Source organism: Amblyomma americanum, chromosome 9, assembly GCF_052857255.1.
Source record: "Amblyomma americanum isolate KBUSLIRL-KWMA chromosome 9, ASM5285725v1, whole genome shotgun sequence".
Classification (NCBI taxonomy): Eukaryota; Metazoa; Arthropoda; class Arachnida; order Ixodida; family Ixodidae; genus Amblyomma; species Amblyomma americanum.
This window is the reverse complement of record NC_135505.1, coordinates 99,845,855-99,859,757: the sequence shown is the minus strand read 5'-3', so window position 1 is coordinate 99,859,757 and position 13,903 is coordinate 99,845,855. Positions and strand designations below refer to the sequence as shown.

Sequence of the window (13,903 nt, the reverse complement as noted above, 5' to 3'; positions counted from 1 at the left end):
CATAATTTTGAGCAGACAATGGCCTACGCAGAACTCTCCCGAAGAATTTTGTACAATGGACATTGACTCTGAGAGCCCTGCTAGCTCATGTCTTATTAACATACTACCCAGAACCACGGAACAATTTTTTTCTATTGTCGTTGGAGATCGTTTATGACAAAGCAGTTTTGTTGGCCCACTTGAACCTTCCGAATTTGTACTTTCTGCGTTGTTAGAAAAGTTTTCTTAATTTATAACTTATTGATTTTAGACACATTATTATAGCGTCTTCATCTCCAATGGCTTATAGTTCTGCTTGAATTTTCTTTTCAAAGAAAGAGCAACATGTACAGCCTGCAGGGAACGCAAAGGCCGTGACGTGGCCTTAAATAGTGTTTTTTTTTGGGTTGGCGACTCATTTCAAAACATCTGCAGTTATTTCAAGTGGAAAGTGGGGGGGGGGGGGGGGGGTCTAGAGAGTTCATCTCGGTATTCTGCACAACACACAAAATCCCCAACTCTGCGACCACTAAACCAATCAAGACAAACAGTACGAACTGTTAAACAATGAAAAGGCTAATTGGCTCACATTCTCAATCTCGAAAAAATGGTCTAATCGTGACAAGCAAGCTCTGGTCTGGTCCTGAATAATGCAGCAGTTTGTGCTAATGTCATATTTGCACGCCATTTGATCGCCTTCATTACTGACGGTAACTGTCAGGTACGATGTTGTTGTTGTACGAGCTGTTCGCATTTCATATTTCAGAGAAACTGTTTAGTATTTTTCAATATGTCGTTCGAACCATTTATCCTTCATCTGCTTTATCGACCAAAACTTACATTCCTCTCCAAAATGTTTCAGCATGCTGCATTCTTTACACATTTTGCTGTCGCCGGGCAGTTTGCATTTCCCTGTGCCTCGTAGACATATCTTCAGCAGTCGTTTTATGCGGTCACTACGAGAAAAACGTTTGTCCCACTGCACGTTTCTGTTGTAGCATGTAGTTTCACGAAACGGCTCGCTGTCGTGCTAATTGTGCGGGGATGATTTGGACTGTGTCTTATAGAAACAATAAATTACTTGTAAATGTTCTTTGTAATTTCCTGGGTAAATTTCGTTGTAAACGGTTTTCTGATTTCTTTTCTATTATCTTTTAAATCGCCACGTTTCTTTATGCAAGTTTGAAACGGGGAACTAGTAAGAACGTTTTGAACAAAGTTTGAAAATTCCGAACATAGAGATCATTTACGCCATATGGCGTGACGTCTCTAGAACACCGTGTTAATTTAAAAGGCATCAAATTTCTCACTGAAGCCTCTTAAATAATAAAATACCTTACACCCGCGAGTTCTTTTCTGAAATCCTCTTCAACAGATTACCTTTGAAAACGAGATCTGTACGATATCTTCGTACAGCACTTATCCTAGCCATTGTGAGCGCAGTGGCCAAGGTGGAAAGAGGTGTGTACCCGCCGCGGTGGCTCAGTGCTTAGGGCGCTCGACTACTGATCCGGAGTTCCCGGGTTCGAACCAGACTGTGGCGGCTGCGTTTTTATGGAGGAAAAACGCTAAGGGGCCCGTGTGCTGTGCGATGTCAGTGCAGGTTAAAGATCCCCAATTATTCCGGAGCCCTCCACTACGGCACCTCTTTCTTCCTTTCCTCTTTCACTCCCTCCTTTATCCCTTCCCTTACGGCGCGGTTCAGATGTCGAACGATATATGAGACAGATACAGCGCCATTTCCTCCCCCCCCGAAAAAAAACAATGATTAATTATTAATTAAATTGGTGTGCACACAGCAGGGGCCTAGCGGCTGGCCTCATTTGCAGTTTACTTAGGCACATCGGCCTCGGCAATTACTTATTTTTCTGCGCAGAGCCCAGTCACCTTCACATATCACTGCACTTTACTTCTTTACTAATACTTAAGGTTTAAGTAGCGCGGTCATCTGCTGTCCCCGTCTTAACTGTGTTCTTTTCAAGTGGCGCTTTATACACGTTATCAAGAATGGAATGCACTATATGTTTCAACGCTGGGGAGTACTTCATTGAGCGTTGGTAAAATGGCAGCCGTACGCGCCAGTCACAGAACTCACCCGTAGTCGAAGCCGATCCCGAACTGAGTGATATTGTGGGCATCAGTGGCGTTAAGAAAGCGTTGGAAGTTTTTTTCGAAGGGCGCACTAAGTGTGCTTCCGCCTCGCTTGTATAGTGAGTCGTAGAAAATAATGGTGCAGACTCCGTCTGGCGGAAGCTCAATCGATTTTGTGCTCAGGTGATCGCCCATTGTGCAGATGAGGGAAGTTTTCGGGAGACGAGTCTCTGCACAATAAAAAACGTTTGCAAATAGAGCCCTTTGCCGCCGATATGACAACATTTCTTGAGCTGCACAGCCTGATAAAAGCAGAGGCTTTGAATGAACACATCAGGCGTCATTGAAGACGGAGAAATGCGTAGACACAATGCAACGGTCACAGCAGTAATCATCAAGAGTGTGCGCGAAATCCTGACTACGGTTATTATGGACAGTAGAAACTCTTACAATTTGTGCGAAAAGTTTGCATAAATCTTCAACACAAGTCATTTTGGCCGAGCTTATCGGTATTACTTTGTTCAAGCTCTCACCAGACCAATTTATTGGCCAATTTTAGTACACCCATAAAGTTGTCTGGTAAGCAATATTTTAAAGACCTCCTTTGGAAGACCCCGTATTTAGCGCTACATACTCAGAGATAAAGACTGGAAATGAAGAGAAATGGTTCAAAAGTCGTAAGCCATCCTGTTGGCGTGATTGTCTTTCCTTCGCACTGAGAAAAACGCTAGAATGAAAATAAAACTAAACCCAACAAAAAATATGTGAGGAGCATGAAACCAAAAGAAAAAAATCAAAATTTGTTAGGAAATCACACCATGAAAATAATGATTAAAACGAAGAATTACGTACGTGATGTCCTCAGCACCACCTTATTTTTACACGCAGCCGCAATTAACACTCCTGTTGATGAGAGGTTTCGAAACTTCTATATCAGCGACGGTAGTACAAGGCGTATTGAAAACACACAAAGATATATCTGCGAAAGATATATCTTTTTCTTGCTTAAGTAAGCTACTATCGTAACCGACCTGAATTATTTTTGCCCTAAATTTACGGATTGACCAGAAACATTTCATTTCTTACAAAATAAATCTTCACTATGCTTTGATCACATGTTCTTCATTCCGCGGAGAACAAGAAGCTTAGCAGAGGCTGCAGCCCCACAAGGACAGCGGCAGCATAGACTTTCAGCAGAGGGAGTCCGAGAGGTGACAAAACCGTCCACTGGTGAGGTATCACGACTTAGGGTTAAGCTGCAGAGGTTCAGGAATTACGTCAGTTATCGCGAGTATTTGGAGTGGCTATGCAAACCTCGTATAGGGAAAGCGGAGCACTTTGACGTCCCGAAAATACTCCCAAGCTATAGGTCGCAAGAGCTCTTTAAGAGGACGATATGCCTCTTCTTTGTCAACATTTCCGAACTATAGGACTTTCGCTAGTAATTTAATGTTCAGTACTTGGAGCATTTGAATAATGTACAACCAACTGAAACTTCTCGTTTAATTTTGCGTTGTGTAATCGTAAGGTAGTAAAAATTGCAATAGTGACGTAGTTCTCTCGAGACATGACAGTGCCATGTTCTTTTAGTGGAGTTGTAATATTTTGCAAGACTTGCTCGTAGATTAAGATAAGTGCAACTGCAATTGCCTTTTTAGGCGCCGCACAACATTCAAACGCAAGCTGAATAATGCTGCCGAGATATGGACAGAATGCCGAGGTGCTGCTTCCACTCCGTGCTTCGGAAGAAACATAATGAGTAGGACATCTGGCGCAAAGGTTCCTACTCAATTGAGCACTCTGTTTGGGCGCACCTAATCATAATTTTTACGAATTTGCTACGCAAGCAGTACTGAGGCAAACGTTAATATTACGACTGTCAACGAGTACTCATGAAACTGAATGAGCATAGTTCGGGCGTTTCACGGAAACTGGTCATGGTTCCGTATAACACCTAAGCTATGATGCCGTGCGGCCTCTTTGGCTTGGTAAAAAAACTGTGCTTAGCTAAGCTCTGCTCACAATTCGAGAGTTCTTAAACGTAAGAAAAATTTTTTTATGTTGGCTGATGCAGATCTTTATTTCCCGGATCGGGCAATAAGCAGAAGTATATTAGGTATATTTTTACGAACTCAATTGGGAGCATAATTTTGCATAAAAACAACACACCTTTCTTAGAAGCGCTCGTCTGCTCGTAACATTAGTTATATGTTGCCGCCGATCGCATTACTGCATGTGTGTTCAAGTCTACCTAAATGAAAATTCTAATTCTAGACGATGGGTACTGATAAGGAAATAAAATAATGATTCGCGGCCTGCAGCAGCAATATCACTGTAGAATGCTGAACTCCAGGACGAATAGGGATCCTGTTTATGAGGCCCTAAGACCCTTATTCCTCCCTGACCTCAACCCCCCCCCCCCCCCCCCCCCGCCGAAAGAAAACAGGAGAAAAATATCCGGTTCCAAAGGGGAGCCGTTCGTCGCCATAGGGGAATAACCAGGTGTCAGAAATTGTCCCTTAGATCAGCGAGCAGCCGTCCTGCAACACTCGGCTGCGCACATGAGGATCTATTAGCTGTGTACTGCGGCAGTCCGAGGCGCGTAGCTCTCAAGGAGGAAAATCGAGTCTTTTTTGTTCACAGTTCCACGCCCGCGTTTTAATATTCCAGGTCTGCCCGCTCTTCTCTTAATGCGACTACTAATCCTTTCGGAATAAAAGTGCAAATAAAAGCCTCCTTTCACTCGCAAAGGATGGCGCAATCCGCTTTTCGAAAGTCTGCTTTTCCTCTCAAGAGCTTGAGAGAAAAACTAATGTTTACGTTCCGCTCTGTGGAATATCCACAGCACACTGTCCACTTTGCCGCCGCGTTGGACATTGAGGCTAATGATAGAACTGCCGCGATACACTCGGCGAGATCGTTTTTAATGCGTTAGCATTACCACCTTTGCACGAGAAAAATTGGCCGTTCACCCGTCTGAAGCTTCGGTTCGCAGGAGGCAAAGAAGGGAGAGGCAAAGCGCCGATCTTTCATTTGAGGAAAGAGGATCGAGAGGGAAAGTGTGAGAGGTAGCATTGAGAGAAGGTTTGGAGGCTACGGTGACGGGTGGGCGGAGAGGGTACGAAGCCTCCCACTCATTGCTGAATAAGATCGGGGGATGGAGTGCGGGCGTGCCACAAGGTACTTGAATGACTAAATTACGCCGCCTGCTGGCACTGTTTGAACCCGTCAGCGGCAGCGGCTGCTATGTCAAGCGGGAACACTGTTGGTAATGCATTCGCAGCGGCATGAATCACTCTGATTTTCTGTCCTGTTTTTTATAACTTCCTCTTGCTATACATCCTTCAGTGGCTAGACGATATTTGGTCACTCATAAAAAGAGGCGTGACTTTACGTGAAAACATCTGCGTGACTAGGAACAGCTAGCAGCGTACGATGATCGCCATGTGAAAAGTTCACAGTCATTGCCAAAAGAGGTCAAGCAATAGAGATGGCTGCTCTGACAAAAATTAACATTTTCACCCTCCGCTTTCATCTCCGGCCCGTTTCAGTGATTAGGCGCAGTTTTGTATTCGCCCAAAAAGTTTTATTGCTTAAAACAAATGTCGTATGCCAGTTTCCCTGTGTGCTACGCACTTCCGTACCGCAGGGTACCGAAATCTTACTATAGGCAGCAGCCGGCTATGGAAAAGGCAAGTTTGCTACCAAGGGGAAATATGCTGGAGATATTCCACCTCTAACGAAATCGGATTAGATGCGTGGCGCCAAAGTGTCAAGATGCTGTGATTAATCGACGTCTTTTACTGCTGCTTATGAAGTGTCACGTGCCTATGTGAGCCTTAATAAAGAAACCTTCGCACCAGGGAGCAGTGCTGGGTCATTCCATGGAAACGTACCAGAGTCAGCACTCGACTCCCCTTCGATCTTCTGGACAAAACTTGTGTCTCTTTATTGAACCGGATAAAGTAATTACTCTTCACATCGGCAAAAACAAAATTGTGGTCATGTGAAAGCCGTTCAAATTTCTCAGAGCAGTGAAAAAGTTGGTGTCAGAAAAATGGACAAAAAATCAGATATTTTACCTTTCCACTTGAAATGGTATAGAAATAACGATTATGCATTGTGGTTTTTATTCGCACAGCACATTGTTGCGTAAAGTTTTTGTTCCTTTATTTCATTATTTTCAAACAAAATACACCGTTTTTACAATTATTTTTATACTTTTTTGAGACATTGTCGAGCAACAAAACACTCTTCGCCGCTTCTATATAATATGTGCTACCTCATTAAGTGGTTTAAAGTGCGGTAGGACACAGCACATTTCCGAAAAAAATGGCTAACTTAAAACAAAGTATGTGCCACCGCGGTGGCTCAGTGGTTATGGCACTCGGCTGCTGACCCGGAAGACGCGGGTTCGGTCCATGCCGCGGCGGTCGAATTTCGATGGAGGCGAAATTCTAGAGGCCTGGGTCCTGTGCGATGTCAGCGCGCGTTAGGGAACCCCAATTGGTCGAAATTTCCGGAGGCCTTGACGGCATCACTCATAGCCCGAGTCCTAATGGTACGTTAAGCCCGAATGAACCAAAACAAAAAAAGTGCTCTGCAGCGTTTTCAGTCATAATTTTGTACAGAGGCTCTTCCAGTAAAAATATAATTTGTAGCTCAAATGATAGCTAGGTGCATTGAAATTTTGCTCATATATTTTATCGAAGCGTTCTTTGTTTTAAACGAGAAAAAAAAAATTGGAGTTCAGCGCTTCTTCCCCAAGCCATGATTACTCCTTATCGCCACTGCACTGCTCAGCATGTTTTTGCCGGTTCCCAGGAGACATACGGTGCCCGTGAAGCGCGCTGCAGCAAACATGAAAAAAAAATAAGAATGCTCCAGGGGGCTCTGTCTCGTCAATGAAGCCTGTGTTGGCCTTCTGGAAGATCAAAATTGGTCCACGGCGCCATGATTACTCTCGCGATGGCTTAATGGCAGTGGATGAGTACGCATGATGGAGATAAACGAAATTCTGCCATCGCCACTGCTACATGGGCCGATCGCTAGGCAGCGCAAAAGCGGTGGTGTGGTAATGGAAGCAAGGTGGCTTTAGTAGGCTGTTCGCTCTACGTAAGCTATCAGCTTTTTAGTGACTTCGACAGTGGTTATGGAGACAAAGCAAGAACCTATGCGAGCAAGTAAATCTGCGGCATTTGAAAATCGTAATAGAGGGGAGCCACCATATTTCAGTTATCCTCAGGCTATAAGCGTAATTTAGACCATAGAATAAACGAGAATTGCATGAGGCTAGTCTCCTCGTGAAGCGATGAAAACCGAAGACTTCAGTGTTTCATTTTAGCAAGGACGACCGTTGCTGCCCGGGGGCTTCTGGATGTTTCGATGCCATCGTCACGTAGAGTTTCGTCGAGTTGGTTTTGAAAGGCTTGGCGTTCATGCATAGAAACACGATACGGGCTGTGGCAGAGATGGCAGGTGTCTTACCAGTGGTAATTCGATGCTTGGCAACTGAAGTTCGTTAGACCTTTGCAGAGGCAGAAAAAAAGTCGACGCAAGTTCGAAGGTGGCTCTTGAGGCATTAACATCTCTTCCGTGGCAGGGCAGCGTTGATGTCGAACGTACGCTCCGGGGAGTGGGTCATTGGGTCGCTGACGTCAACTCGGACAGGGCGAATGTATTGCTCACCTCGGCAATTCCTTCCTAGAAGATGATGGTCGAGCTGTGGAGCTTTCGGTACTTGCGGCAAAAGTTTGCAACCGTTACGGAGTCCTGTCCGTTACAACCTTAGTGATGCCTTCCCTAATTGCGATGCTTCTGTGCAGCAGTAGCTGCATGTTTCCTTCCACGACGCCATCGACGTTTTTGGCACCAGCCAAAGCTACGGTGTGCAGAATGCTTGAAATTGAGGCAATGCTCACTTTTTTATCGGACACACTGAGCGGTGTTTGATTCTTCAGTGCGGAGTCCGGAGGTGTGGGCCCCTCCACCTATGGTGTGATGGACTTGAGAATAAGATCGATGATTTCTCGGTGTTTTGCTAAGTAGTCCATGCGTAGTCACATTTAAGGAGCACTGATGAAGCACTAAGAAAGGCGCAGGGTACGTGTGACCGTTGACTGTATCTGATGCAGTGCATTATTTCGATGGGGTGATAAGGTGGCCTCCAGGTGCGCGTATCTGCTGGCGGTCCCAAACTTTGTTCCCCTTCTTGAGCTCAGCGGCGATCACCTCACTGATGACTGAGTAGTCTGCTCCCGTGTCCAGCAAGGCAGTGACGTTGCGGTCCTGGATAGTCACTGGTTCGTACTCTTGGTGCTCGTCGATCTTTTGTAGCGATAGCTACATTACGGTAGAATTACGAGCCGTCAGCGTGGCGGCGCCGCCACCCTGTGGCTGCGCCGCCACGCTGTCACGTGGTTGGTCACGTGGTGCGGAGCAGCTGCCGGCGGCGCGGGGCCGTGGATGATCACGTGGCTGACCACCGCCAATTTTTGTTCGGTCAATGCGTGGTCTGCGGTTCGAGTCGTAGATGGGGCTCGTCGTCTCGGCAGTATTCAGCGGCGTTGGTGCGGCTTTGTGGGCTCTTTCGTCGGTATTCTCCACCTCAGTGTGTGGCGTCGTGGTCGTTGGAGGTTTTCCGTAGTTTCGCCGCGATGCAAACTCACATACAATGGCTGCTCTCTTCTCTTCATTTTCCTCAACAAGGGTGGGGGACCTACCTCTGGCAGCAGCGCCGCAGCTGCGGGGCGTGCGGAGGGGGGGGGGGGAGGTTGAGGTATGGGTGACCGCAAAATCGATTAGTGGCTCGGTGTGTGATCAACGTGACGCTATTACTCTTACAAAGCGCACGATATCTGGCCGGGTTGTGGTCGTAGAGCATCGTAGGAGGAGCCCCTGAGACCAATTATTTGATACGAGAGTGCAGGAGGACGTGGCCTGGTTCTCGGCAATGAATGGAGAGCGGACGGCGCTTATCGGTAGTTCTCCAGACGTGTGCTTTCCTTGGCTTGGCTCTTTGGTCCAAGGTTCGTTGGGCGGGCGGTTGCCCGTGTTCAGATGTTGCAAAGCATTGCTGAGGCGGGCTGACGGGACCAGTTGGCTGCGTACCGCAGGGCGTACATCATGGAGTGTCATCGTTTGCACGACGCATAGCGATTGTTGCATCTCCTCGTGGACGACGTCCGTTAATTTAGGAGCGTAAGGCTGGGTTCGCAACGAAAACATTAGGCGGAGTTCTCGTGAATGATTTCGCGAATTATGTCACTTATGTTCATGATGTTTCAGGTTGTCATACTCGCCGGGAAACCTGAAAACACAAGTGCCTGCCGATTCTGCATGAGCTCTCGGGCGTGCATTGAGTTCTCGATTATCGGCGGTTTGGTGGCGAACTCAGAAACTTTCTGAGAGAGTTTTGTACCAGCCCGGCAAAAACATGCTCTCTAATGCTCTGTAATGTAATGTAATGTAATGTAATGTAATGTAATGTAATGTAAAAACATGCTCTGTAATGAACACGTTGGCTTTCTCTGTCAGGCGCACCGTCGCTTCAAAGTACCTTTCAGCAGTCTCGTGTCAACGCGTAGAACTGATCTACAGCACGAGCTCTGCACGGCGCTTCATATCGTTACAAGTAGTTGGCTCTCAAAGCTATCCCATGTAGTCTGAAATTTTGTGCTGTTTTCGCACCACGGTCTTGCTTGGCCATGAAATGCGAAGAAGACATTCCGAAACATGGTGTTGTAGTCTTAGGCGTCCAGCGCGGCCACACGGCCGAAGATTTCAAGCCATTCTTCTACGCCCTCATGGGGTTGGCCATGAATTATCGGCTGCTCACGAGGATGGCGAAAACCAAGGGTCGTTGCTTGTGCACAGGGCGCCATTCTGGGCGTTGAGGGACATTGTAGAACTGCAGGCCAAGACCTCCATCATATGTCGCGTAGTAGAAACGGAAGTGCGGGAGCCAGGAAGGCACCGAAAGGTTTCAAAAAGACACTCTTTACTGGGCCCTCATGGGCCTTCGAAGAACAGAACAAATCATCAGCGGTGATAGCAACAGGTCTGCTCGTGTGTACTGGATGAACAGAACTGCTGCCACTCTCGGCCACGCCCAATTTAAACCAGGCAGATATTCTTCTGGATACGGTACAAACAGCATTCACGTTAATCTTGCAAATCTTAGAAGCAGTTCAGCGGGTTTGCGATCGTTCGAGGTATATCTGGTTACATCTCGCATCAAAAAGGTATGTCGGGGGTTTGAGCACAAGCAAATCATTAATACAAAAATTCACTCAAGCAATGTCAACGCTACGGAGGGACACTAATATATAGGGTGTTTCACCTAAGGCTATACATGATTTTTAAAAACAGTCTTTTTGTGTTAAAAGACCGTTTTTTTTCGGCATAGCATAATCAGAGGTACAGTGAATCAAAATACAGCTAAGGCGCACTAACCTGCCGGCTTGTTAACTAATATGATTAGATAACTTAAAACTTAGTGTTATGACGCTTGATTCTTCAGAGGCGTGTAGCCCATAGTAAGTAGAATTTATACCTGTTTTATTATTTTGAAAACTCGGTTACTCACAGCGCTGTGGCCAAAACATTTTGGCTAAATCGCGCCAAAATACATGCGCTTTCGAGAGACTTGGAGGCAAAGCAACCTCTCCAGTGCATGTAACTCGTCGAAATGGCCAAAATTTGTTAGGCCACGGCAGCGTGATCACAGCGTTTTCAAAATTCTAAAAACTGATGTAGATATTATTTACGATTGGCTACACGCCTCTCGATAATAAAGGAGACAAACAATAACAATTATAAAGTTGACTATTCAGTATTAGTTTATCGGCGTGCTAGTTAGAATGCCTTAGCTGTGTTCTGATGCGCTACACTGCTGATAATGCTGCGCCGAAAAAATAACACTTGAATAACAAAGCCCGTTTTCAAAATTGTAGAAAATCTTAGATGAAGCACCCTGTTGATATTCAGCCATCACTAATTTCCTGAAAAAAAATGGAGCCGTTAGCAGCTCTTGCCCTCGTAAATGTTCGCTCACAAAATAATGAAAAAAAACCTTACGGGTAATAGGCGGTCTAGTCAGAGCAGGTGTAGTCGTGCTGGTCTGTTTCGGGGATGCTGGAAAGAAAAAGAAAAACAAAGACCATTAGTATAAAATCTATTCTCGGTTTCTAAAATTACGTTAATTTTATCACACGCAGTCTGTTTCACGGCCGCAATAATAGCTCCTCATTAGTAGGCAGGGTAAAGTTTTCCAAGGAATGAAAGCTACAGGCTTATCGACACGCTGGTGGGTGATGACGGTTATCGAGACTGAAACTCAAGCTGACATGTACCACCATATCAGTTTTCTAAGGGAGAAATGAAGGCAGATGTATACCAGGGAATACAAAAGGTATTTCGGAATTGCTGCCACAGCAATGAATATTGCAGAATAAAGGGCTACAAGGTTAGATTATGCACTAACATCAAAAAACCGCAAAAAAGATAAATGCAAAGCAATGCAATGGTATGCGCGAGATTGTTGGAACCACTGAGCCTCTGCGAATATAAAGCGTGAATAACTTAATGAATAAAAACTTCGCCCTCCTTATGGCATCACCGGTTTATTGACTTAAACCAACTTCTAAAGACCTGATAATGAAGAACGAAACCTTGGAGCTTTAGACGTATGTTAACCACCCTGAAATCATCTTTGAATGGAGGTTCCAGAGCGACCAAGTATGATAAATGTAATCTTTAAGTAAGACCCACTCGAGTAAGACCAATCGAGTAAGATACACCAACTGCAGAGCAAAAGTCTTTATCGTATGTCTCAAATTACCCTGTCCTGTGCCAGCTGCGGCTGCCTTATATCCGCATATTACTTATAACCTTGCTTTCTGCTGCCCCCGGCTGCGCTTGCCTTCGCTTTGAACCCAGCCAGTTAGCCTTAACGACCGTCAGTTAACTTGCCTTCCCATTACATGCCCTGCACTAGCCCATTTATTCTTCTTGATTTGGACTAGGATGTCATTAACAAGCGCTTTATCCTTGGCCCACCCTGCCATTTTATAGTCTCTTTACACTGCACCTATGTTTTTCTTTCCCGTAGCCCTCTGCATTGCCACCAGTTTAAGTTGAACAGTTTTTGTGAGTCACGTTTGTGCCCAATAAATCGGTACTGGCTAGATAAAGCTATTACCTAGTTTGCTCTAGAGGGATATTGTGTACTGCCATTTATGATCTGGCTGAACCCATCATATGCGCCCCGCTCTACTTTTATTTTCCTTGTTATTTCACTTTCGTTATGCGTATCGGCGGTCACTGCCTGCTCCAAGTAGACGTATTCTCTTACCACTTCGAGCACATGGAAACCAATCATAAACGTCTGTTTCTTTCCGAGAATACAGCATTAGTTTAGTTTTATGCTTATTACTTTTAGTACCCACTGTTGTTCTTTGCTAAGTATGTCAATGATCCTACATAGTAATGCATCCCATCAATGACTTAGGAAGACAGAGTCATCAGTGAATCGCGCATTACTTGGATTTTCTCCATTAACCCTATACCCAGTTGTCCCGAACGCATGCCTCTGAATTCATACTATAAGCAGGCGGTGAATACCACTAGACATATCGTGTCTCCATGCCTGACACCCTTCTCTATTGGAATTTCATTTCATTGTTCACTTTTTGTAGGGCATTTCTGGAGGGCTATGGTAGCTGTGGAGCGGTTACGGTTATTATCTAGTATTTTTAAATCAGGTCAATCCCCACACGGATCCCGCAATGCCTGCATGGCTTGTGATATTTAGACTGAGCCAAATGCTTTCCGGTAATATAATAAGGTTATACAAAGGGGATGGTTGTATTCTTCGCAATTGTTGATCACCTAATTGATACTGACGTTGTATTAGTGAATAGCCTTCACGCAGACCTACCTTGTTATTTGATGAAAGCCCAAGGTTATACTGATTCTATTAGCGAATACAGATTACGAAGTACAAAGTAAACTACTCAGTATAATTTTTTTAATTCTTTCACCTCGTCTTTCTTATGAATTATGATAATCTTAGTGTCCTTTCAAGCTTCCGTTATGCTCAAGGTCGTAAGGCATTGCACATAATACGCGGTGGCTAGTTTGGCTAGCTAGATGCCTCCAACCGTTCTTAAACAGATATAATTTTCCCGTAACATAACCAGCTGCTTGCCCTCTTTGCATTGCTCGTAAGGCTTTTCCCTTTTTTGTTACTTGCGGGATGTTCGACTGATAATACTACCACCTCTCTGGTTAATGTTCTGATTACATTGGCTAATGCATAGATTTGTATACAACTCTTCGGATGCTTAACTTCTCCAATTGATAATGACACAACCCTTTTCTCTTAGCCCATACATCTAATTTTTGCATATGCGTAGTTTCCTCGTGACCACTTTAGGCTACCCCTGTTACTTCTATAGAGCACAATCGATTCTCTCCACATTCATCTTTGAAAGCTTTTTATGTCAATTACCTTGCGCTTCAGGATTAGAATGTTCGGTGGTTGTTTTTCAGAGTTTATTTCTTCTCGGAAAACTGGCCTTTTGGACCAGTTTTACGTTAGAACCGCTATAAGCAATGGCCATCAGTGTAATTACTTCTCAAAGTTTGCGCACGATGCGCTGGAAGCCAAGGGTGGCTTTTTTTCCCTCATTGTTGCATACGCTGTGCACAGTTGGTTCTACTAGCGACTTCTTAATATTGCTTTTTCGTGCGGTGACAGCATCGAACTTCAGAAATGTGCGCGATAAGTAGTACTAGAGGTTTTAAAACATGCTCAGGAGAAAAAAGGGTT

At 44.9% G+C, this 13,903-nt stretch overlaps 1 protein-coding gene across 1 annotated transcript in view; it reads right to left on the bottom strand.

The window, feature by feature from the left end:
* LOC144105223 (uncharacterized) overlaps positions 1 to 13,903 on the bottom strand; it is a 47,514-nt gene that overhangs the window by 18,845 nt on the left and 14,766 nt on the right. Inside the window, exons 6-7 of the mRNA XM_077638370.1 lie at positions 11,149 to 11,205; positions 2,075 to 2,300 (exon numbers count right to left, since the gene is read on the bottom strand). Coding sequence (XP_077494496.1) covers positions 2,075 to 2,300; positions 11,149 to 11,205 — 283 coding nt within the window. The remainder of the gene's footprint in view (positions 1 to 2,074; positions 2,301 to 11,148; positions 11,206 to 13,903) is intronic.